The sequence below is a fragment of the Lates calcarifer genome, linkage group LG18 (genome assembly GCF_001640805.2).
Source record: "Lates calcarifer isolate ASB-BC8 linkage group LG18, TLL_Latcal_v3, whole genome shotgun sequence".
Taxonomy (NCBI): Eukaryota; Metazoa; Chordata; class Actinopteri; family Centropomidae; genus Lates; species Lates calcarifer.
In genome coordinates, this window is record NC_066850.1 from 18,518,793 (window position 1) to 18,545,151 (window position 26,359).

The 26,359-nt window shown below is 41.2% G+C and overlaps 3 protein-coding genes across 5 annotated transcripts in view; 1 reads left to right on the forward strand and 2 right to left on the reverse strand.

The window, feature by feature from the left end:
- The window catches only part of braf (B-Raf proto-oncogene, serine/threonine kinase), a 28,087-nt gene extending 16,719 nt beyond the window's left edge, over positions 1-11,368 (reverse strand). Inside the window, exons 1-5 of one of the 2 annotated variants that reach the window (XM_018697232.2) lie at positions 11,126-11,368; positions 2,031-2,132; positions 1,643-1,930; positions 488-591; positions 18-120 (exon numbers count right to left, since the gene is read on the reverse strand). In XM_018697232.2, coding sequence (XP_018552748.1) covers positions 18-120; positions 488-591; positions 1,643-1,930; positions 2,031-2,132; positions 11,126-11,281 — 753 coding nt within the window. In that variant the 5' untranslated portion in view covers positions 11,282-11,368. The remainder of the gene's footprint in view (positions 1-17; positions 121-487; positions 592-1,642; positions 1,931-2,030; positions 2,133-11,125) is intronic. The other variant, XM_018697233.2, reaches the window with a different exon arrangement.
- A 1,899-nt stretch (positions 11,369-13,267) lies between these two features.
- mrps33 (mitochondrial ribosomal protein S33) lies at positions 13,268-16,759 on the reverse strand. Its single transcript, XM_018697236.2, has 3 exons — positions 16,528-16,759; positions 14,421-14,645; positions 13,268-13,825 (listed from the first exon to the last, which is right to left on the reverse strand). The coding sequence occupies exons 2-3, from the start codon at positions 14,633-14,635 to the stop codon at positions 13,720-13,722; spliced, it is 321 nt and encodes a 106-aa protein (XP_018552752.1). The 5' UTR covers positions 14,636-14,645; positions 16,528-16,759; the 3' UTR covers positions 13,268-13,719.
- Positions 16,760-20,862: 4,103 nt separating this feature from the next.
- The window catches only part of tmem178bb (transmembrane protein 178Bb), a 106,003-nt gene continuing 100,506 nt past the window's right edge, over positions 20,863-26,359 (forward strand). The window contains exons 1-2 of one of the 2 annotated variants that reach the window (XM_018697234.2): positions 20,863-21,444; positions 21,726-22,426. In XM_018697234.2, the coding sequence (XP_018552750.1) occupies positions 22,045-22,426 (382 nt within the window). In that variant the 5' untranslated portion in view covers positions 20,863-21,444; positions 21,726-22,044. The remainder of the gene's footprint in view (positions 21,445-21,725; positions 22,427-26,359) is intronic. The other variant, XM_018697235.2, reaches the window with a different exon arrangement.

Genomic DNA, 26,359 nt, shown 5'->3' on the forward strand with positions numbered 1-26,359 from the left:
GTATGAGATTTACTTACAAAGTTGTGTGTGGTCAGTGGAACATTCTCCAACACTTCTACGTGTAACTCCTCTCCTGTCAGCCAGGAGATGTCTGTGTCCCAGCCAATAGGCTTCTTCTCTCTGAAACAAGAAGTTAACGTTCCGCTAATTTATAGAGCAGGATTAGCATTATGATTAAGAGACATACTTGATATAGTCGTGATATAGCCACAGCATGCACACAAGCATAATCATTAAAACATAGAAGAAGTCAGAAACAGACAAGCAGAAGTGTCTGAACTGGTAGGTTTATGCAAATTAAGTTCACCACAAAACTGTAAATTCTATATTATCACATAAATAAACATATTTATCATGCAAGTGCAAGTATGTTATAAAACAAAGACTGTGTTATTTGTGTTGACAATGTACAGCTAAGGGATGCGTAATGTATCAGTGTCTGTATTATTAGTTAGTCTCCTCTGCAGTACGTTAGTGACAGACTTACCCATCCTGTATCCTGTACACTGCACAGCACTCTGGAATGAGACCTCGCATCATCAGAGCTTTCTTCAGCGAGTCTCTCACAATCATCCCGCAGCGAGCTGGGACCTGAACACAGCACAACACTCACTGAACTGAAATGGTCCAGAAGAGGGGGCTAACAACAGAGATGAAGTCAGCTGAGACGACCACAGCAAGTCTAGATAGTTCAATGATTCTGATTGGAAGGAAATGTTGACTGGTATTTTTCAGCCTGGTTTTCACTGGTCATCTGTGCTGTAGACATTCAGGAAAGCAAAGACTCATGCAAAACTATGTATGTCAGGGCAAACTGTGCATGTTACACTTCCCAGTGTATTGAGTCATATGTTATGCCATAATCTGATTGGTTGGTTTGTGAACATGGGTTGGTAGCAGCAGTCACATGGTGAGGCTCTTTATATGCAGGCTGCCAGTGAGATCTAGGAGCAGTGTTTTTGATTGATGACCAGAGATTTCACCACATTTTCTCTCGTGATTGTTAAGTCAGCGTAAAGAGCCGTGTCAGACATGTCTGCTTTCTTTCATAATCTGCCTCCTGTGCTCTCTGCTTTCACAGACGTAAGGAACCAAAAATAAAATCGATGTCATATGACGAACAAGATAAACTGTAACCTGGATGTAGTAAAATGTCAACACAGAAATGTCAAAGAGATGTTTGAGGTCATTCAGAAACAGATTCTAAATGCTGCTTAGTTCAAATGCTGGTCAAATCACAACAGATGTTATTAATGGAGGGACTGAGGAAACCCAGCATCAGTCAGGCTGTAGTCCTCATGCACATATAGTCATCTACTGACTTCAAAATTATCTTCAAATCAGGCATTTTGGAAATGATTAGTAACAAATGTTCAGTTTGTCAATGTACTTATTTATATATAGAGAGTATGAGACACACTGGTCTCACCCAGCTGATGCCATCACACCCTGAGGTAAACATTTCTGTAGCCTGTCCAATTTCAAATGAAACTTCACAGCGTTTATCTAGCTTAAAGAGCAACAGTTTAATTATATCTATTGCAAATTAAAATAAATGTGGTTATGGTTTCTTATCATCTTTGACGATCAAAACCTCAAACCTTACAATCATCTTCACTTCATGAGAGGATGTCAGACATACCACTGTTCTCTGTTTGTTGGGCAGGAAGACCCTAACGATGGGTTTCTGTGGGGAGCGAGGGTTGGCTCGGCTGGCGTCGGTGGGGGTCTGCAGGACAGCCAAGGTGTTCGGGGCTGAGGGAAAGGCCTGAGCCCCGCCTCCAACTCCGCAACCTCCCATCTTGACCTCCAGTAGGGCTGGCGTGGGAGAAGGGGAGCAGGAGAAGTCTGTACCGTTCCCCATGGCCTCCAGCAGCTGCTGCTCCCTCTGCTGCAGGGCATCTAGTTTACTGGTGTACTCCTCATAGGCCTGACAGGGACAACACACCAGAGAGCCCTCAGACTCAAAACTGACATTCACGTATGTGTTTGCTCCAAAGTTATATCTTCTAAAGCTAAAGCACACTTACCTCTAGATATATGGAGGGAGGATTGTGTTCTCCTCCAAACTTGTCCAGAAGAGCCTCTAAGTGTTCTTGTGTCAACTTGATCATCTGTTTGATATTCCAGATCTGCAGAGAAACACCAAACAACATCAGTATATGAAAAAACAACCAGAGTCTGAGGTCTATAGAATGAATGTCCCCATGACTTGGCCTCCCCTCAGTGTAACAGGGCACTCTTGATTTGATCACACTGTATTTTGGCCTTTTGAAATGGTCACGTAATAACGTCAGGCAAACAAATTCTTGCCATAACTTAGCAAAGGGACATGACAGACTACATGCTGGATGATGTCTTTCACAACTTGTGAACATACATCATGTCATCATGAAGAATATTGCAACTTCCGGGTTCTCTCTCTCTCTCACACACACACACACACACACACACGCGCGCAACATGACCAAAAAAACCCTATACACAGTCACTGGAAATATGAATTCATTTTTCTGAGCATCACAAACCTCAAGACTCTTAATTATTATCAGAATTTATTGAATGAAATTTGTGATATAATTTTATCTGATTCATGTGTGCAGAGAGCCAACAGGAAGTCACTCGGCCCTGCCAGAGAAGGACTCTACTGAGCATGCTCTACGGGTGTGAGGAAGTCGGTACGGCTTTTCTGCTATATGTGCCCAGTGATCAGCTTTTATAGAAATGAAGAGGGCGTCACCTTTGAACACAGAATCCAGTTCAATGTTTGCACTATGTATTCAGCAGTGATGCACCCTGCTGCCAAAATATGAGCACAGCTGATATTTGACAAGGTTAATTAATATTCATGACAAAAATGTAACAAAATGTAACAAGAACAAGTTGTTACGTAACAAGTGTAACAACTTGTGCTTTCTACACAGCTCATTGGAGACAGAAAGAATCACAGATGACCCTACCGCACACCCACAAACACTTGGACGCACAGCGATGCCATCGTTAAACAGCCCACTATTGCCCCAGCTAGGGGTATATGGCAACAACAAAGACCTATCTCTACAAATGGAAAGTTTTTTACTGAGCTAACGTCTTCAGCAAGGCAACATTTCCACATGTTCATAGCCAAGTAATTATACAAGCCAAGCTAAATGGTTACTAAGTAGTCCTGTTAGTGTATGTATTTAATAATACCTGCACATTTAGCATTAATTACTCAGGGTGGGGCGTCTCATTAAACAACAATGGTGTACAAAATCACTGATGTCTAAGGAGAATGCTACCGAACCTTGTGCAAACAGTGCACCTCCCTGAGGCTGCGACAGCATGTGATCAGGATAGGGATTTAACTATCTAATTTCTGTGAACTTAAACCTGTTCTAGACTGACGTCAAACTCAGAGGGAGGAAGAAGGAAGGCAGACACAATGAACTATAACAACACCACGTAGAATACTCGCGGCAAGTGCAGGTGCAGCAACAGGTGAGCCATGACTGGTGGGGAAAAAAAAATCTTGCCTAGACTTGTGTGGAGATATTTGCCTTCGAGTCTTGTTTGAGTTGAGTTTTGCGATCTACATACAAGCTGCACATCATTTGCATACCACTGCCTGGGACACACTGCCTGAGTTGCAGTGTGTGGCGGTCATGAAACCACAGCCATACACTGCATATTTATACACTCTGTGGGAAACGACTTGGTCTTGTTACCAGGTTAGAGCAGCCACACAGCTGAGTGACACGCATGTCGTGCTCAGCTCAAACCTTATGGCTGCAGTTCCAGGTCTCGCCTATTTTTCACTCGTGATGTACGCAGGAAAAGACGTCGATAGTCTTACTGACATCATAAAAGAAACATTCAACTTTTGAAGGTGGTTCTCAGGTGCACCATGTCTCTCTTTCTGCGTGTGTGTGTGTGTGTGTGTCTCTCTCTATATGTAGATCACATACTCCTTGCCCCTCCCCTCCACACCAAAACAGTGAAAAAGTGAGAAGTTGAAACGGAAAATCAGTCAACGAAAAAGTACTGACATTCAGTCAGTGAAAGCAGACATGAAGAAAAAACCTGCAGATCGTCATTGAAAAACACATCATAATCCAAAAAAACATTCAAATAAAGAAAGATAAGAATATTCTATGCTTTGATGTTTCAGTTTTCAGCAAACTTTCTTCCAATACAAATTTTCCAGTGCCAAATTTTTGTTTGTTTTGTTTTGTTGAATTGTTTACAGTGATTATATATTATGAAGTTCCTCAGCTGGTAGTGATTCATTTCTGGCTCAGCATTTTCTTTTTATTTTTTTTCAATAGGTTACATTAAAACAACAACAACAACAACAATAATAATAATAATAATAATAGGTACAGCATGTTAAAACTAAATTTAGGCAAAAGTTTTAAGGAGAAAATAGCCTACTATTCCACCTGACTGCACCAACAACATCCTTCCTCTCCTCTCATGTTCACAGATATGTGGTGAAAAGTACTCTGTACTCCTATTGGTCAAGGTCACAGAACACATTGTAGAAGTTGTCAAACTTGGCAGAACAAGGCTGAGGAGTGATACTGACCAGCTGGTCCCTCTATTGGGATGTTGTGAGATGTAATAGATTCTGCATTGGTTGTCTTCCACTATGACATAGTACACAGGTTAAAACAAGCACTGGTCACTCCCAGTGCACAACTGTCCATTACAGGTCTGATATCATATAGTTGGATTCTGACTTCAGCGCCACATCATTCTCCAGGTCAATGTAGATCAAAGAGTCTCTATAAGGGAGCGTCATAAGATTTCTGACTTTCCAAACTACAATCAGTGAGCATGTATTTCCCTTTGCCTGGTTCCAGACAGTGGAATCACAGCTGCATCAGCTACAGCATCTCACAGCTGAAAATCAGAGGCTGGATACATCACTAAAGTAACGTCCAAATAGATGTCAGGACCAAAGGTTCCTCAGCAGAACATTGTGTTATAACAAGATGATCGACGTTATTCACTTCATCCACCAGTGGTCATAATGTTATGGCTGATCAGTGTAACTGTTTGAGGGCTCACTGTAGAGAGTCTCGATTCCAATCAGCACTACTTTGTCCCAACAAAAGCATCAGCTAAGAGCACCCTTAGTCGGATCATTGCACTGTTTTTTTTAAGTTACCAGCACACGGAACAACGCGTGACCAACAGCGTGGAAGGCTATAAACTTAACAAACTGGGTCTTCTGTTGAAATGACAAAGAACAAAACTGTGATCAAAGTTTAGACAGGTGATGAAATGACACTGGACAGGACCAGGCAGGGCAGCCTGACTGTTTTCTGTTGGCCGCTCAGGTACTCTCAGCTGTGGTGCCCGGCTGACAGGACTGTCAGCAGCCCCACAGGAGAGACTGCAGGATTTCATAACCGAGCTGACCAAGATGCCAATGTTCACTTTTGGGGTGGAAATCTGATGTTCTCCCACATGATAAAAAACATTAAAATGTGAGTTGCTGGGTAAAAGCCATGTACAGGAGTACAGTATGAGGTACAACTCAACACCACATGGGGAGTGAATGATACATTTCTCTTATTAGTAGATAATATGTAATGAAGACCAACAACTACAAGCATGTTTTTTTTTTTTCTGGTCACATTTAGCTCATTTCTTTCTGTATAAATTTAAAAGTTTGGTTCAACCAAATCCTGTGGCCCCTCCCTAATGGTGACCCTATCTTGTACATTGACTCTGTTGTCTGTATTAGCAGCTGCTATGCTAAGTGTAAGAAGCACAACACTGACTAACTGTAGCCTCAGTTTGTCCTGCTGGTGACATTAGCACTAGCAAGTCAGATAAGAGTCGAAAAACAACGTTAATGAACAAGATGTATTCGTCTGCAGTGGCAGTAAAACAACACAAGGGCCCACCGATAACTGAGCTCTATTCAGAGCTTAACAAAATAAGGGTTATTGCTACGTACTGACACTCCCACACAGACATACACACCAGGGCCTCTCAGAGGAGAGGCTGCTAGCTCAGCTACAAACACAGTGACTCTCTCAAAGTAACTATCAAAGCTCCATCAGTTTCCCCTGTTTTCAAGACAGAGTCAGACAGCAGCTCCTCATGGCTGGTTAGCTGACGACTAGCTCTCCCTCCTCTCTTTCCTGTTACAGGCCATGTCTCCCCCTCCTTTTTAAATATGCTGGAAGACAGGCTTACAGCTGAAGGATGTAGTTACCCTTTAAAAGTGGCTCCAATTAAGTTAATACAACACTAGGCAACAACAATGGTGAGCCAATAGCTGATTTCAGTTACTACACGGCTTCTATTAAGTGCTGGGGTTTTTTGTTTTGTTTTTTTTAATTATGCTGTTCTCTATGGCTGAAAATTGGACTATTTGTTAATAACAATAAACAATAAATAATGATTAACAAACGTGCAGGAGAGTGTCACATGCTCTGGCCAGGACTACCTTCCCTGCTAGCAGAGCTGTTAGCATCCTCACCACTGTCACCAGACTGGGTGTGTTTAAAAAAAATGCTGATATTTTGGCCTGACCTTCAGAAGTTTGGGGTCAACGTCTTCCCATTTTTGATTTTAGAGGGATTTATACCATTTGTTGGAGCTTTTACTCAGGGCTGCTGCCTAAAAGTTGACGATCAGACGAAATTAGCTGGGAAAACCCTGATTCGACTCACAAAATGTCTGTCGACAACGAAGTTGCAATAACGCAACTCTGCAGAGGGCTTTTCAGTTGAAACAACAGTTACACGAAGTGGAGACAGTGAGGGCACCCAGCTGAGGCGAGAGGGAGAGAGAAAGAACAGATGAAGAAAGATAAGAGAGAAGGGTAGATGTAACTGGCTCACATTAAGTTAGATTTGTATTAACTATTGATCTTCACTCAACTGGGACCAATCCCAAATCCCAGAAGTTTTTATCAGCACTGTCTGTCTGTCTGTCTGTCTGTCTTCATGTGCCTGTCACTCACCAGTCATTCAGTTTTTCTTTTCCCGTTGGGCATTCCTGATATATTGCATTCACAACAACATCAAGTCACAGTGGCCTTGACCTTTGACCACCAAAATCTGATCAGCTCATCTTTGAGTCAAAGTGAACATATGTGCTGCAAACTGCAACAACTGATTAACTGATTAGTCCACTCACAGAAAGTTAATTTGAAACAGATTGATAAGCAATTGACTGTTTTTTCAAGCAAAAATGGCAAAATGCTTTTCTTTTTGGTTTTCAACTGATGATAATGAAACAAGCTAACTGAAACATCCCCGCTGACTCGGAGTAACTGCATATGGAATAGAAAAGAACGCCCTTTATTGTCATTACACTAAAAGTACAACGAGATTGGAGAGCTTCTCCTTTCCAGTGCAAACATACAAAATATGCAGAAACAAATATAAAGAAGATAAAAACCAGTGCAACTCTATATACAATGAGGTATAAGTGTGAATGTGAACGTATTGCACAGGTGTGTTGTATTGCACAGGACGGTTGTAGAGTTAAATAGTTAAATATTAAAGTGCACAGAGTGAGGCACATTGCACAGTCTATGTTATGTTGATGATGGGGGTCGTTGTGTGTGAGAGTTCAAGGTGGTGACGGCTTTTTTCCCCACTTTTTTATATTTTCTAGACTTAACGATTAAACAGCAGATTCATCCATAATGAAAATAATCATCATCAAATTAACGTAACTAGCTACTCACATTATCACAAAGGTTAGGATTTTTTAACTTTCTGTAAAATATTTCTAAAGCAAACCATATGTTTTTAAGTTAATTCCCTACCACTAGCAACCATTGTTTTAAAATCAGTCAACAGATAATCCACCATGGTGAACTGCTGTGAACAGTACCTGTAACTCTCCCTGTTGATGCAATAACAAAGAGGCTCCAACAACTGATGTTTACTGCTTTTCAGTGTCTTCAGGATTTCATTTATTGACCATATAACTCAAATAACTAAAAACTAAACTGTGACACTTTTGACAACTGACATTCAACTTATACCATTCACCATTCAACCTAGAACACAATCCTACAGGTATCATTAAAAATGCCACTTGCTCTCAGCTGTGGTGACTATTAGCCTGTTTCTACTGCAGGCACTTTTACAGAAATATTTTTAGGAAATCAGAAGCTTTGCCTGAATTTCAACTGTGTGAACCAAAGTCAAAATATAGGCCCTGCCCTATTCTAGGCAACATTTGTCATTTTAACCACTTTTACACTTAGCACCAGCTAAAATGAGAAACCACAGCTGAATGTTTTCTACACTGCTTTGCTAATGATGATTAGCGTCAGAGCTTAGCAGACCTGTTCTTCCAAACCTCTGTTTCAGTTTGAACTCAAAGTCACTCACCGCTGTGCCCAATTAATATTTCACTTTCAAATGCTAATTTCGACTAGCTTATGCAGTGGGATGCTGCACTGTAGAGCCCGGCTAATTTAAAGGAGACAAGCTGCGACATGATCAGGTTGAAGTGGACAAAACACAGCAGAGTACAGTAATGAAAGGATCAGATTTTCATCTATTTTAGCCAATACAGATCCACGGAAATATTCCTGGATCAACCCCGAAACCAATCCTTAGGACTGGATTGGGACATCTCTCTTTCTAAACATTTCTAAAAACATGTTATTTGGGTAGAATGATCAGAAAAAAAAGAGTTTTATCAATACAAAGGGTGCAAAAAGTGAAGGGTCTGAATACTTTCTGAAGCCACTGCATGTCAATAAATCCTGTTTTCCTATTGTGCAATACCACCTCCAGTTTAGAAACTGTTTCTCCTTCCACTCAGGCAACAGCTGATTAAAAAAAGCCCTATGGATAAAAGGCTGGAAACAGCTGGAGTTCTGGCTTAATGTTTAACCAAGGAAGATGAAAGAGAAGACATGGCACACGGGACCCCTCTGAAATCAAAACTCAAATATATAACAATGATTTTATGAGGTTGCTGGACACGTAGACAATGGAGTTCCAAGACTGACATGATCATATTTAGTTGACATATTAGTAGTTTACAACTAGATTTAAGGGAAAACCAGCTGCATAAACATGAGTTTACTAATCCTGACCAGCACACCTCAGCCTGTGAAAACACTGAGCTTTGTCAGGACTAACAAATCACATTTGGAGATTTTCAGTTTATTAGAGAAGCTGATGTCACAAACTGGGAATAGCAAAAATGTGGTATTTGTTGCATTATGGGAAAAGTAGGATCCAGTGTTTTTTTGGAGCTTAGTCCATACTAGAAGCTAAAAGTCAGGATAACTCAGCCTCTGCAGAATAGATCTGAACCATTTCTTAATCTGTCTGTTGTGGGTCCCCTAACTTTATGGAAGTGCATTACTAAACTCACTGGAGTGCCTTTTATATGTGCTCAAAGTACATCAGCACTTCTATAACCAGCCCACTGGAGCTCTCTCATGCTCCTGAAGATAGACTATAAAATTATGCCATAGGTTGTGGCAATTGGTGATCTGGCCAATTGAAGACACAAACACTTACAGTTCTTTTTCCCCTGCAGATATTAAGGATCAATAACCATAAATCAGCACAAGTTGTTCTTTAATTTAAAGCAACCCCTTTGCACTCCCTTCTCCATCTTCCAATTCTGACACATGCACTGAACAACCTGACAAACTCTGTACTTCCATCGCGTGCGTCCAGCAGCAATTTACTTGAATATATGTACAGTAAATATCTGTTAATACTGACAGTTGACTTCAAATTATTTTTAATAATGCATTTCATCTATTAATGACTTTATTTCAACACACGCAGCAGAACTAGTTTTTCATACGTGTAAAAAGATACACACACACACACACGCACACAAATGGAGAGGAGGGAGATCTCCACTCAGGAGAAGCAAGCTGTTGCTGAAGACACATTTGTTGTTTTTTTATTATCACTACATTGTCTGATGAAATGAACCAAAATACAGCTTAATGACAGTAGCAGCGGTGAGATTGGCTCTATTGATGTTCTGAATGAGTGATAACAGTGAAAGCCCAGAGGCAATCAGAAGGTAGAGGTGATCGCTGGTAATGATGATAGACGATCATCCAAACCTCTGGTGCCACAGTCCAAACTGACATGTTGATAAGTAAATTCTTAACTACAGAGGTAATGAGAATTTCTGGATTTAAAAATGGGACCAGAGGCTGTTTAAGTCTGAGAGGGACAGTTCACAGAATGACACACTTGTCATTTTAGGTATGGAACAGAAAACACATCTGTCTGTTTTAATGTTGAGGTAAAACATCTGATTTTAGTGCTAACAGTCATTTTTCTAAACTTTTAAAAATGCTGTTGATTCTGACTCTAAGTATCCTGAGTGTGAGGTTTATCCTGCTGTCATGGTCCAGCAGTGAGGCCTCTGATCTGCAGACTGAAGACACATTTCCAGGCTAAGCTACATGGTCACTGTGCATTAAATGATGAGGACACAGCCTGGTTGATGGTTCCGCCTGTATGCGTGCGTGCGTGGTGTGTGCGCGCGCGCGCGCGTGTGTGTGTGTGTGTGTGTGTGGAGGTGGGGGCGGTGATTGTAAAGCCTGTAATATAAATAAAAGTAGCCTGTGTATCTCAGTTTGCACCTCAAAAAATACAAGCACGACTTGATTTAGCCTCCACCTCCATCATCATCGTCAGCCCTTTGAGGTGAAGAACCTCAGTGGACTGCTGAAAATGAAACTTTGGCCACATTAGGATGCACAAGAATGCATTAGAGCGGCGTAATTGCGCGTCTTTGTTGTGTCAACAGCGGTGTGTGTGTGTGTGCTCTGTTGGCGCACCAGGCTGCAGCTGCAGCGAGCCTGGAAAATGAAGCCAGGAGCGAATGGAATAAAGCAGGCCCGAAATAAACACAGGCTCCGCCGAATAAAACCTTCCCCTCCCGCTCACACCAGTCTGTCGCATTTTTCTGTTCAGTGGAAGCCGGGGGATGTGGGAGCCTAGCGCTCAAATGGATCGTTCGCATTTAGTCCATCGTCTTGCCCCCTGCACTGCAGCCCCCACGATCCATGTTACAGCCGGTGTTTCCTGAAGATTTACATCCAATTACCTCCGCTCGGAGCCCGTGTCCCCTGCCTAGCCTACACCCGCTACCCCGCCGCCGTGGCGCTTACCTCCTCATCCTGCGGACCCCCGGGGATCCCCGACGAGCAGGAGGAGTCCAGCCCGGCGCCCAGCTCCTCCAGGCCCCTCTCTCTGCCCGGCTCCCGCTCCGCGGTGTCTCCGTTAAAGACGGGCGGTGGAGACTCGGCGCTGCTCAACGCCGCCATTTTAAACTGCGAGAAACTGAGTGAAAAATAATAGAGGGAAACGCAGGCTGGTGCTGAGGACAGGAGGGGGAGACAGAGACGCAGGACGACAGGACTAATCTGGACTGGATGGATGGCACACAACTACTACTGTTAACCTGGCACAGGAATATGCCATCATCACCATTATTATTACTATTGTTATTATTATGATAATTGTAGGTTTAGAAGAGCTCCCCTTCTTCTCCAGTGGATGAGGGAAACGCTCATCCGGGTTAAAATACTTACTTTGTTTTTAAATGGACCACGTGATGCTGTAACATTGGGTTGAACATTTTAACTGTACCTCTTAAAACGGAGCTTGAATATGACAACGATTTTATCTTGAATTCTGGTCCCTCATATGTTCATTCAAACGTGTTTCCAATGCAAAACACAGCTGATGCAGATTATGAAAATGAACCCAGTAAACTCAATGGTCTGTCCCCCTCCAGACATCAACTTCCCATCCTTGGCTGGAGTGTTCCCCCCTGACCTACCTCAGCAAGCATCTGTCCACATACACCAGTAAAATAAAGAACTACGGACAATCTTTAGTTAATAATATTATTTAACTGGAATGAAATAAATATCTCTGTCACACTGAACATCACTAATGTAAGGTTGGGAAAATCTGTTAGTGGTATTTATAACCACACAGCTTTCTAGAGACTAGAGAAGCACTGCAACCTTCCTGTAGGTGGCGCGAGATCCACTTGGTCATTCACTATAATGTCATCCTGCCTCATCTAGCAGATATTACCAAAATAATTATTTTTGGACCATCCCTGCAAAAGACAAGGCCTCCAGAAGAAGTGATAATGCAGGATCTGTCAAAGTTCGCATGGGTCTGGGGTTCCAGGGCAGTTGGTCATCCTGGCTTGAAGCCACACCTGTAGATGTCAGTTTGGACCATCAAAAGCCTAGCTTTAGTCTATGTGTATTTATTTTTCTGTCCTGTATCTGTAAGGTTAGGCTGACTCGGTGTAGGTCAGAATATTCCTGGGAGCTCCCTGGTTCCACAGCTGAGACACTGTACACTCAACTGCTGTCAAAGTGCTTCACTCATTTTATAGCTTAATAAACACTAGGATATCTGGTCAAGCGTTGGATACACCCACAGATTTACTGAAACTGGTGATACCGTGTGAAATATGTATCTCATTTCCAACATCTGTGTACTGTGTTGTGGTTTTATTGCAGAATTTCTGAACAACAGGCTGAGAGAGCGTTGTAACACTATACACCGATCAGCCGTAACATTAAAACCACTGACAGGTGAAGTAAATAACATTCATCTTGTTATAATACAATGTTCTACTGAGGTAACATCTCAATCTGACCCAGCATCTGTGGGATGATCCAGAACAAGTCAGACCCAAGGAGGCCCCATCTCGCAACCCACATGACCCAAAGGATTTGCTGCCAATGTCCCAGTGCCAGACACTACAGGATACCCTCAGAGACACCATGTCCAAGGCCCAACAGCTCAGAGCTGTTTTGACAGTATTAAGGGGACCTAGACAGTATTAGACAGGTCCCACAGGTACTGAATCAGATTGGGAGCTGGGGAATTTGGAGACCAGGTCAACAGCTTTGGCTCTTTGACGTGTTCCTGGAGACATTTTTGAGCAGGTTTTGTGGTGTGGTGTGAACATTATCCTGCTGGGGGAGGCCCCTGACATTGGGGAGTGTTGCTGCCATTGGAGGGGTGTGTGCTTGGTTTGTGACAATAATTAGGTGGATGGTACGTGACAAAGTAACGTCCAAATGAATGTCAGGACCAAAGGTTCCTCAGCAGAACATTATGTTATAACGAGATGATCGATGTTATTCACTTCATCCACCAGTGGTCATAATGTTATGGCTGATCAGTGTACATTACTACATGATTTTATTTTGAAAACATAAAAAATAATTTTCTAGCTATTCCATTGACAGTAAAGAAACTCCCGAGTTGTCATGAGGTACAGTACAGCTGCAGTACACCCAAACTTTTTATTCATCTTAGAAAGACATGACCAAATACTTAATAGGCCTCTCGCGATGATCATAGTGATCATCTCATTTTCAAAGTTTCAACTTAAAGACATATTAGCATTTGATTAGCTATATCATTTTCCATACTGTTTTCACCCCCTGCAAATGCAAGAGTTCATACATGTTCAACAGTAAAGGATGGGATTCACTCCAGTATCACAGATATAGATGAAGATGTTCCATGTGTAATGCTGACCTCAGGTATTATTCATGCCAACACAGTGAAGGTTCAGACAACTGGACAGTCATGACCAGACCAATGGAATTTGTTCAGGATTAGCAGGTCCCCCACAGTGATGGTGCACACAGTCCACTGCTGTCTGCCTCCATAAAAATATATCAAGTCCTGTGAAAACATGAGGCAGCAGAAATGATACAGCTCATTTTTTCTTGAGCGCTCTCTTCCCCTCTCCTTTCCGTGGTGTCCCTTTTCCTCTTAGTTTCCTTAGGCGATACATTTCCTCTTTGAAGTCTTCATGCTCATCCCTGAGAAGGAAGAGAAAACATTTTATTAAAACTTTCACCACGCTTATTGAGGGTTACCATCCACACTGATATTCTGATTTTATCTTTTAAAACAACATTTTCACTCACTGATTAAATCAACTTTGCCCCAATGAAATTCAACACTTCCTGTGTACATGTTTCATGTTAAAATCCTTCCAGCAGCTCCAACAGCATAATCCTTCCCTGTCCTGCAGCGCATTTAAATCAAAATATTTGCAGAAAGTATTGAGTGTCACTTGCAGATGCTTAAACAATGATCAAGAAAAACCTTGGCAAAGTATGCAGATGTATAATTTATTGAATTTACCAGGTTTGTTTTGATGTTAAATATATATTTTCAATTTGACTTATATCATTTTGACTGAATGATTTCATTTTAAACTTTGTCAGCTATGAACTTCCCTAAGTGTTATCCTTAAAGGTAGCAATATAAGTGATTTTGGTGCTCTGCAGCTTCACTGAGTGAAAAACACATAAAGTACCATTTAATTAAATTTGAAGAGGGGATATACCCTCATTGATCAAGCCTATACTTGTGCTTCAAGTCACAATCTGTATCACACTTCAACAGTACCTGAACAGTCCCATAAACCTGAGCTTCTGGGTCATGGCATAATAAATCTTGTGCTGTGGGTACCAGTCGTACACCTCCTTTCTCTTAGCCAGGGGGGGCTCCTGGAACAGCCGGACCACCTTCATAGATTTGGAGTCTGTCGGACGCACAACCTCCCCGAAGATCTGTGCGCTCAGTCTGGCCATGCGCATGGCGTAGTGTGACAGACCAGCCATGACAGCTGACCTGAGCAGAGAAGTAAAAGAGAAGTAGAACATCAATTCCATAACACACATATGGGACATTGGGTGAGTATAGAACACAGTGAATATTACCGCTAATATATAATCATCACAATCACTGTTTCTCTGATACATATGAATGATACATGTGAAGGGAACAGACAGTGTAATAATGCAGTTGTCTGTGCTCTCTGATGTAATGGAGGCGCTGTTTCTGAATGACCTCAAGCTGTCAACACAGTATGTCCATACAATATATTTATCAAAAGATAAAATAAGCTGATAATATTGGCCCTGCTGTAATACATATGCTTGCCACTGAACCTAAAACAATTAGTCAATTAATAAATCTATTTTTCTCATATATTTATCATTTCAGTCATTTTTCAAGGAGAAACATTCTCTGTTTCACAATCTCAAATGTGAGAATATGCTGCTTGTCTTTGTCATACATAACAGTAAACTGAATATGGTGTGCTTCGTTTGTCTTAGTTTTGCATCTTTTAATAATCAGCAGTTTCCCAAAACCAACATTTTGCAGTTGAAACAGAACTGTTAAGTGATGCTACTAGTTCTGACCTACACCTGAATGTCTGTGGCAGGCCCTCCTAATGGTAGATAGGTTTCACTTGAATATTTGTAATTACATTTTGGATCTCTATGACCTCACAAACACCACTGCACCGTTTTATTATTTATTAGACCACCAAGATTCTAATTACAGATAACCATAATGCATTTGTGTCAAATCTGGAATTTACAATATCTCTAATTATTTCTGTCCAATAAAGATTAGGTATTGAGTTCTATGGTGATTTCCTTCAAGGCATATTTAAAAACTAAAACCCAAATAAAATACATCTTTAATGGAATTTTAACTAGTCAAAATTTGAATTTGAATCTTGAATTTGACTGATCAAAAATGTACTGTGGACATCTTTAAAGAAAATCCTGTCAACCTCTTATATGTGACTGGCCTTTGCCATAGAACGTCAGTGTTGTTTTCACAGACATATTCCTGCCCAAACTTTACTGCCACAGCACATCCATACTGACTCTCTGCACACATATTATACTAAATATACAAAATATTATAGCTCCCTGTACTGTAAAATATCCCAGAAACCATCAAATGAAACCTGAGATGTAGGTTCTATTTTCCTAAAGCAGAGCTATTCAGCTGCTTAACTTCTTGAACTAATATTTGAATGAAATGTTACTGTAGCCTCAGCATGTTGTACAGCTGCAATATGAAGTTAAAAAATGGATTTTGTTGGCAGGCACTTATTAAAAGATAACTCATAACTGAGCTCTGTGACTTTCTAACAAGAAAAGTTTCTTCTAGTCACTTTAAATAAACCCTCTGTTTTGGGCCCCTGAGAGCCCATTCAGTAACACATCCATGGTTATTCTCTTTAGGAAATGCTTTAGGAAAAGTGTATTTTCATGACAGTGGTTACTAGCCCCAGTTTGTAAAAAACATTTCCCAGGGCGATCTGGACAGATCGTGTATTATGTACGATGAGCACATGACAGCAGTTTTGTTTTTATACATACTTGCAGTCTTACATTTCTGAGAAAATATACATGGGAAGATTATCTTAAATTAAAAAAGAGCAGTGTCTGCAGTCGTGCTACAGCAGGCGCAACAGAACACAAGCCACCATGTTGTCAGTCTGAAGAATGTCTGTCTGTCCACACATCTGTCAGTTACCACACTGTCTGAACACTGTGAGCTCATGTTACTGGATATGCTCTTAGTGTTTCAGTTGTCTTATTAAAGCTTGGTGTTGGTTTTAACTTCCCTTAAAACCACGATGAAGACCCCTCTGAAACAACATGATGGATGACAGCATTACCCTGTTCAATAACACGACATGTCTTACCTGAGTCTGTGGTCACTGAGGAGATAGTTCAACACTGTGCAACAACGACAGCAAACCGGATCTAATCCTAACCAAACGACAACAGTAGTTCAATATATTGTACTGATGTTTAAGCTAACGTTAACCTTCAGAGACCATACTGCCATTACAGGATCTATCGCGCATGGCACATTTGCGTAGAGCTGATTGGCTGATTGCTTTCACTTCCTGTACGCCGGTATTTTGTTTTCTAATATGCACGTTTTATTTATTTTTTTCATAAATATCTCAATAAGCCCTCATTAAAATGTAAATTAACACAGAGAGGCCATCATTACTTATGTAGTCTAAAATATCTGTCATACAATCAAGCGCTGACAGGAAGTCCGTCGCACTTAGAGCGTCGTAAGTTCGACAGGCTTTGAGTGAAGTTCCGCCTCTCGGAAAATTAAAAGATTATAGAATAAGAAGGCACTGAAAACATATTCTATTTTGGTAAAAAAAAAAAAAAAAAAAATCTATATGCGGATATAAATTGAATATAAATTTCCAATAAAACATAAACATTTCCATTAAACAAACAAACACGACTTTTTCCAATATACTCTTAGCAACAGATAGAGGGCAGAACAGGTGCACTGCAGTTCTTGTGCATGTCTCTCAGAGTCAACTTTGTTAAAACAAACAAACGAACAAATACACACACTATATCCATATTGAATTTAATGATAAAGAAATATCAAAATTGTACAGAAATAATAAAATAAATAAAATATGGCTCATAAATAAAGAACTGAGAAACTCTATATGAAAATAAAATTAGGCCAGGGGTACAAGAGGGGGTACGGTAGTAAAACTGTAAACATGGTGTGAATGAGATGGTTGAGCTTTAATCAGTTCCCCATACATCTCAATGAGTAATTTTTGCAGTCAAAATGTAATGGCAGATATCTTTAACTGGAATTTTGGCAAGTCAAAATTAATTTACAAGTCAGAAATGCATTACATATATCTTTAATATCATTCCTGACAATCATTTATACTAATAAACAGCCTGCCATAGCTTGGTCAAATGGTCTGTCTCTTTATTCCAGACTGAAATATCTCGACAAACATGAGAAATCGTCTTGAGATTCAGTCCATGATTCCAAGAGGATGAATCCCTGGTGACTTTTCCTCTACATCCCAAGTATGGAATATTTTAAATGACTAAATGAGAACAAGTCAAAAAACAAAATACAAAGTGAAATACAATACACATTGTTTGTATTTGCTTTTTATGTATACATTGTGCATTTGCTTTTTGTGTATAAATTTATTGTGTTATCAGTAAGTAACATCTGTTTACTGGTCAATCTCCACATTGGCATTGGCCACTGTCTGTTCTGCCATGCAGACTCTCCCTTATACGTAGATGCTGATTCAGCCCTGTGACTACCTCCACAACAGTGTTACAACAGAGAATGAGAATGCTGCTGAGAATGAGCAATTTCTATCTTCAAAGGGAGTGGGTCCTCTTCCATAGTCTGAACAAACAGCATGTTGACGAGCCAAAAGTTAGATAATGATTTTAATGATGTTATCCCTCCATTATGGTTAATCAGTTATAATGTATAGAAAGCTTTGTTACAGCTAACAGTTAGCAAATGTTAATTAACAACACTGACAAACCCCATTTAGCATTTCACTCTCATTGTTAACACTCACTAAGTTAGATAACTTAACTTATAATTTACTCTAGCACTGTACCTGACTAATACTGTCTCCCTCTCTCATTCCTAAGTGTTACTAACTCTTGGCCACACATTTTTTTCCCCTTTGAATGTCACCTGATAGGCTCTGTAGGATACCTGTGTTGGACATGTCATGACCCACACCCTTGGTGACTCTGTTTTTTTTGTTGTTTTTTTTTAAATCATTTCTTTTGTTTCCAGTGACCTTTGCTCCTGTTATTATCCTTCTGGTATGTCTTTTGTACTTTCAGCCCTTTTCTTGTTTTGGTATTCTGTTCCCTAGTGTTTATTTTCTGCTCACTTCCTGCACCTGCGGCAGATCACTACCTAGTGATTGACTGCAATAAATAACTAAACAAAGCAAATCTGTGGCAAGACTTGATGTAAGGTCAAGTCACCTGTGGTAGGACTTTATCAGCCACACAGCTCTTTATATTGTAGTAAACTTACTGAAATAAGGTCGCATGAACTTTACATATAATGCCAAAGAAAAAAAAAAAAAACATCCATCCATTTATTTTCTTCATGGTGGCAGCAGGCTAAGCAAGGTATTCCAAACATCCCTCTCCAGCAGAGCTTTCCAGCTCCTCCTGAGGGATCTCCAGGCCTTCCAAGGCCAGATGGGATATGTAATCCCTCCAGCATATTCTGAGTCTACCCTGGGGTCTCCTCCCAGTTGGACATGCCCAGAAAATCTCCAGAGGAAGGTTCCCAGGAGACATCCTGATCACATGCTCGAACCACCTCACCTGACTCCTTTTGATGTGAGGGAGCAACAGCTGTACTCCAAGCTCCTGGATGTCCAAATACCAGAGTCATCGTAGAAACAGTGAAGAATGCTGTATTTACTGTACTTACTGTAACTCAGAAAAATCATGTACACAGTATCAGATGAAACAAGTATGTGGGCAAAAAGTACAGAAAACTCAGTGTAGACAAGTAAAATAAAAGACTGGCATATGCATTTTAGTGACATTATTTGCATTTACAGTGGTAAGCCTATTCCCTATTTTGACTGTATTGTTTTGTATGCCATATTATTGCTTTTATTTAGTTCAGTTTTTTCATGTTTTTTCATTTGATTCATTATTTTACTACATTTTCATGGACTGATCAAGGCTGGAGCTGTCAGTTTATCTCTATTTTGTCTTTACAATTTTTTAACACAAGAGGGCGCCAGATATGAAGAAACAGCAGCCACTGACATTTTCAAAGCTTCACCTCTACAGCAGAGAGACACTGCCTGATAGCAACCACTGGAAGTAACTGGGCCATGAGCAGAGACTCACAGCACAGATACTGGCAGGGACAGGTAAAAATGACTAAGTGTGCACGGTAAGAATTCCAGTTTATTTCTGCAGCAGACCAACTGCTGAGTGAACAAGCCTCTATGTCTTTTCATTTGTAAACAAAATGTTGCATTTCATTTTTGTGCAGCCACTTCACAGCTATACTCACAGGTATCATATATTATTGTTGCAACAGCAACAACAACGGTACCTTATGTGTACCTCTAATGCTAAAGTATAAGACAGGTGAGCAACATTGATTAATGAATTTTATATTCTTAAGAGCCTTTACCAGTAGTGGAGATTAAATTGTTATGTTTGTCCTGAGGACACTGCCACAAGTAAATCTCCATTAAAACTCCATTCACTGACCCTCTGGCCACACTGGGTCAGTGGGGCAGGCGATGAACTCAACAATAATATAATATGATGTCACCTTCTAAAGTTTATATGGCTTTAGAAAACCGTTGCTTATTTCCACATCCAGCAGACACAGAGCAACATTATCATTCATTTGAAGAGGTTTGTGTCCACCTGTAATATAAGTCCAAGATTCTCTCTCTTTTAACTCTGGTTTGGTCTCCACCAACTCCTCCTCCTCTATTGTATGGTGTGTTTGTTAGAGCTTTTTCACAGCTGCCTGCTGCTGCTGGACTGGAGTTGAGAGAATTCAGTTTGCAGGGTGGAAAAACAAAACAATGAGCTAAAGGAGGCTAAACTGAAAAAAAGAACTTGGGGGAAACTGCAGAGTTGGTGACAAGTTTCTGGGGTTTGTCAGTTTGAAAATCACAAAGTCAGTCTGCTGAATTATGGACTGTCCTGTGTGACGGTAACAGACAAACGGTTGTGAAGAATCCCGGGAGCCTAAATATGGTGAATAAATCTGACAGCCAAACCATGTTAAACAGCAGATAAAGTTCCACAATTCCTGTTGTTGTCTGACTGGACATCTCAAAAAGGAAAATGAATCTGAGATCAAAACTTCAGAGATGTTTCAGTTAAACTTCATCCATTTGACCTGGAATGACCTGATATCCTTCCCAAGCCCAGAGATAAAAAAAAAAAAAATGATGTCATAGAAAAGTGTGCTGCTAATCAGCTCTTCACTCTCTGCTCTGAAACAGGCAGACAGCAGTCAGTTCAGGAGGTAAGGGTGTGTTTATCAGATCAGAACAGGAGACAGACAAAAGATGATGCTGCAGATTATCACTGTCAGAGGGAAACACTCTTTTGTGAGCAACAAAAAGAAAAGTCACACAGCTAGGAGATGACAGGTGACTGTTACTGTGACACAGGACCTGCCCACCAAGATACATCTGATCAGTTTGCTTTTTAATGTATATTTGAACAGAATAGATACATACAACTTAAATGCTTATTTCTTTAAAGGGAGTGTTATGACTTGTGTAACACACACACACACCAAAAAAAAAACTTTGTGAGAGCATCTTATTTATTCATTTACAGCAGGCAGTCTGATTGAGATGAGAGACCTGTGTACAAAAAAATAAACATCCACAACAAATCAAATCCCACATCTAGTCCTGTTTACTGTGGGTCTGCTCATCAGCACTGAGCAGGTTTGAAGGACTGACGAGCAAGCAAAAGTAGGGCCTACTACAGAACAGTGGGCCATAGGTGATGAATAGTGGTAGTAAGAGCAGTTGCTGTGGTCTGTGACTGTTCGATCAAATATCATGTAGCCTGTAAGCTAACACGGTGCTCCTGCAGACAGGTTGCTGGTGATTGGTCCACGGACAGGCCTTGGGTCTGAAGCAGCTGCCGTCATCCGGTCAGACGAGGTGTGGATGCTGACTGTGCGGGCTGAACCCTGCCTCTCCTCCTCCTCCTCCTCCTCCTCCTGCTGCTGCTGCTGCTGGACTGCGGTCTGACTGGACTCCGTCCGGATTCTTCAGGTACATTTGCTCTGTCTACATGAAGCGACTCACGTCATTTGAGTCGCATAGTCTTGCTTGGGTAGGCTGCTGTTCAGGATGACGTTGGATTTGTAAATAGGCTTCAGCTAAATGCAGCCGCAGCTGTTTGTACAGTTTAACTGCCCTGTTTTTTCTCCGTTTATCTTAGAGGGTGGGTTATGCAGTGAGGGTGTTATTCAGTGTAAAATGTGCTGTGCTTGACTAACGACCTGAATCCTGTGCTGGTGTGTGTGCTGGTGTCGGTGTCGCCCCCTGCTCAGACAGATGGATGCTGAGGATCCGGGGCTGAGATGAGATAAGCCTCCTCTGTCTCCGCCGAGCTGCTGCAGCGCCGCGCACGCACTAAAAGACGTGGGCACATGGTGTCGGAAAGACAGGAATACAGGGATTTGGCGTTTTACTCGGTCAGTGTTAACTGTGTTACTGTGAGCCGTCAACGCTTCTGTTTGCACGTAATCGCCCTCCTCAAAAAATGGTCCCGACGCTGATGTCCAGAGGTGATGTGAGCTGAACCAGCGCGGAAGCCGCAGAGGAGCAGTCCCGTCTGTTGAGGTGCTGATGCGGCTGTGACAAGCGAGCATGGCTGCCGGGAAGTTACTGCTCTACGCCGGGCTCTCTCTTTCTCTTTGCGCCCTGGGCATGCTGGCCGTGGCGATGTGCTCCGACCACTGGTACGAGACCGACGCCAGGAGGTACAGGGAGCGGTGCCGAAGCTTTTCCAGCCGCCGCAAGGACCCGGGCTTCATCTACATCCCCAACAACAGCCTGCCTCTGCGGGCCAGCCGGAGCAGCCTGCCCCGCTGGGAGGAGAAGCTGCTGCTGGCCCGGAACCGGCGGCAGCTGTTTGCCATGAGCGCCGCGGATGAGTGCAGCAGGCAGTATAACTCGACCAACATGGGGCTGTGGAGGAAATGTCACCGGCTCGGCTTCGACCAAGAAATCGAGGATCTCATCCGGAAAGGTAAGAATGACAGAATGAAGGCAGAGAGGCTGAGGTAGCTGCAGAGACAGCAGAACATATGCATTATAGACACCAAACATGCTGTGACATTTATCATCAGAACATCAGCGAGGCTGCTCTGTGTTGATTGCTCATTTGACCAAAGGGCGAACAAGGGCATCGAGCTATTTACTCGCTATGCTAGGAAGCAAATGTTTGTCCAAAGGCGTGTGTGTGTGTGTGTGTGTGTGTGTGTGTGTGTGTGTGTGTGTGTGAGGGTCTGAACGGCCTGTGGCTGCACACTGCTTGTTGTCATGCTATTTTCCAGAGGAGGGGTGCGTGTTAATTATGAGGTTGAATAACAGTGCGTGCATGTTGTAGTTTAAGTGGGACCCACCTCACCCTGCTACTGCAAATAATCATGACATAATCATTTCAGGGAGTATGGGTATCAGAGGGGTGGGGGGTGGGGGGGCTATTAACCATCCATTCCAACCCACAGTATGGAGATATATACAATATATTGTATCTAGGAATGAAACATGGCCCACAGATTGATTCAGCTATAACCACTGTTTCAGCACAGTATCAGTTTTAAAACTAGATTCTGACAGAGGCCTGTTTTAGGACAGGATGTCAGGTCTGTTTAAGGGGGGCTCACTCTGTGTAGTCAAGTCATTTATGAGGTGGGTAGCAGGTTTGCTTGATGCTTTTTGGCCTCTGATATGAATGCACTCTGGGTACCTTTGGGTTTTTTGTATGTCCGACTGATACTGGCTACTGATATTTAGGAGTTCACAGAATCTGCTTACAATAAAGCAGCCATTCTTTTAAGAGATACTGGCCTGGCCGATTTATTTTGTAGCAATTAGATGGTAAAACTAAGTATTTTACAGTTTCTAGAATATAAGTTTAATCTATTGGTTCTTAACATTTTTGGCTCTTGACCCCTCAATGAGGAAATATCAGAAATGTTGACCTCAGTCTGGAAGTGAGTTAAAAGGAATATAGTTAAAGGGTGATTTTCCCCCCTCTGCTTCATTTCAGAGGTGAAAACATCCACGATTATACAAGACAAAAACAAAATGAGCGAAAAGTTTTCAAAAAAACAAACCAATGATTTTGTGCAGTTTCAGATTCTTTGAACTATTTTGTGACCCTCCTCAGATTTCTCCCCAGATTTCTGGTTGGAAACCACCGATTTAATCAGTTAATCAAACATGAAACAAGAAGTTTTATCAGTAGATATGTGGTCAATATGAAACATGATGAGATGTTATTAAGCTGAGTTTTGATATGAGCAATGTTAGTCACATTATGAAACACTGCAATTTAATGTGTGTGTTGAAGTGTTTCTAATGGCTAAAAGTCTCCACTTCTGCCCTTGTAGTAGATGGTAACACACAGGCAGGTTGTGTGTTAAAACGACAGGGAGGCTGAGTTATCTGATGGATGGATGTTACTGGTCTCAGTCCGGGCTGGGAGAGGAGAGGGTGTGTATACCCTCTGAATGTGTGTGTGTGTGTGTGTGTGTGTGTGTTGCAGCTGTGCCTTCCTTTGAGGATGCCTCAATGGCCTTGATGGCCTACCATCTGCAGTAATGGGCAGCCCACAGTCAGAGTGTTCAGTGACAAGATGAATGCCTCCATAGAGAGGCCTGATCTGTTCCAGCTCACAGCATGAAAAAGAAGAGTGCGGTTTGTCATCATGATACATCTCACAATAACTTCATGTTGATAAGGACCAAGTTGTACAGATGACCACTTTTTAATGCCCACATGTACAGTAGTGTGATCCACCACCAGCACATATAGCTCACATTCAGCTACTGGTTCATCCAGCAGCAAACAACAACACCTACAACTCCCTATAGTTACCATTACTGCTCCTGATACTGCCTCTACTACAGCTATTATTACTAATAGTATTAATGGAGTATTGTTATTGCAACTACTACATCTGCTGCTACTTAAAAAAAAAATCAGAACAGTTCCAGGTTTCTAGAGACATTCCTCTTGTTGTCTGGTTAAACCCTCAGAGGAGGTGAGCTTGACCTGAAGACCTCAGTAGTTCTAAAACACTAGCTACAGCCCTGCAAGTCGACATATTCACACTAAGCGTTAAATAAAGCACTCCTTTACATTCCCAGTAGATTTCATTAACAAATAACATTAAGCTCTGTGCCCTGTTTACTGTTAATATGCACTGTAGAAGGAGCGTCATTTTTATTTTCAGGGATTTTTGGAGGTAAAAGGTCAGAGAAAAGTACCACAAAGCCCCGTCTCTCCAACATGCTGTTTCACATTTATTCCATTTTAATCTAAAATCAAATCGCAGGCGCACATACAGGATGATTGTGGCCTGCTGTTTCATAAAGACTCCACATTCTCTACATTCTCAAGTGAAATGACAGGATCCTCTCATGCAGTTATTAGCCACATATCTAAACCCTGATGAGTCATTTCCTGTCCATTTGAATAAGATAATGCTGTTTTTTATTGTGCGGAATGAATCATAATCTAAAAGTGGTTATCATATCTCTGTGCACAGATCAGTCCTGACTCACCTGCAAGTCTAACTTCATATTTAACAACAATTCTCGAAAAACAAAATTCTAACGTGGTCATGCTCATCCATCTCTCTGACATGTGCACTAATGATGCTTCAGCTGTTAGTATTTGGCCAGATCAGCAACATCCATTCATCTACTCATCAGAGGGGTCTTGTGTAACTGCAAGCTGCATCATTATGTAGATTTATGGAAGAAAGAGAGTTAGGCAGAAAGGCAGTGTCAATAGGTCAACACAAAACACTATACTTTCCATTGGAGTGAGTTTAGCAGCTACAGTATGAGCATAACATGTGGGTTGGGTTATCAGAGGATGAACAGGAAGACTAAAACTAACAATGAATGTATCTTACTAACAGGTACTGTGTGTGTCCAAAGCCTGATATATCTTAGTCCTCTGAGCCATAGAGCCTAATTCTCCAAAAACTATTAAAAACACATCAGTGAGTCACTCTGTTGCGGTGGGTGACATGTTCCTTCATCACCATGAACACACTGTAGTTTATTTTGACTCACACTCACATACACTGTCCTGCTGGCCTAAATGCTAAATGCTCGATAGCAAAGAAGGAAAGGGGGGATGATTGAAAAGGTAAATTTACAGGGAAAAGGAAAAAAAAAAAAGAATATTCTATAGATTATAAGGTCATAAATTTGCTGGAATAAACTGTGAGAATAAAGTCACACATTTATGAAAAACAACTTGTAACAACCTCATCATACCATCAGGTGATGATACATCAGATTATGTAGGACACACGTGAAACTTGGCATAGTTCTGTGTCCCCAAAATGTTCATATCTCAATAATCCAACTTAATGAAGCAATTTAAAAGTGAGGCCTAAATGGACAAATGGGCCTGTATCTCACTCATTACCACTGTTAAACACGATTCAATTCATACAGAACTTCTGCTCCACTGAATCTCAGAAACAAATATTGTATATTTTACAGCATTTTATTTAGACTGTATTGCAGCTATAAGCACGGACTTTGCTGATTAAGATTTTAAATATAAATAACTTTATCACTTGCACTTTTACATTGTTGCATTGCTTCTTTTGCTTGAGCAAAGGACATTAATCATTCCTCCAACACTGATCATTACAAGAAGATGGATAATAATATAGTTAGCAGCTCTGACTGGATGATAGAGAAACTATAGAAGCAAAGGATAAAATAGAAAGAAGTATCTTAACAAGGAGAAAAGGCTATAAAGTCTATAAACCTATTTATACACATCATATGTAGTATGGCTTCTGTGTATATTGATCTGTTTGAACCATTTCATTGAATTTAGTAATAGTAACCCAATCTATAAATAAGTATATGTGCACTGTATAGGGATCTGCCATGTAGTAGTCCTGATTAACTGTAAGTAGATT

What these genes read in the sequence shown, in the direction of transcription:
- mrps33 (XM_018697236.2), bottom strand. Translation starts at nt 14,635, where the DNA reads ATGGCTGGTCTGTCACACTACGCCATGCGCATGGCCAGACTGAGCGCA. An exon ending in AGGTTTATGGGACTGTTCAG is followed by an intron (nt 13,826 to 14,420) that starts GTACTGTTGAAG and finishes CTTCCTTCTCAG; the next exon opens with GGATGAGCATGAAGACTTCA.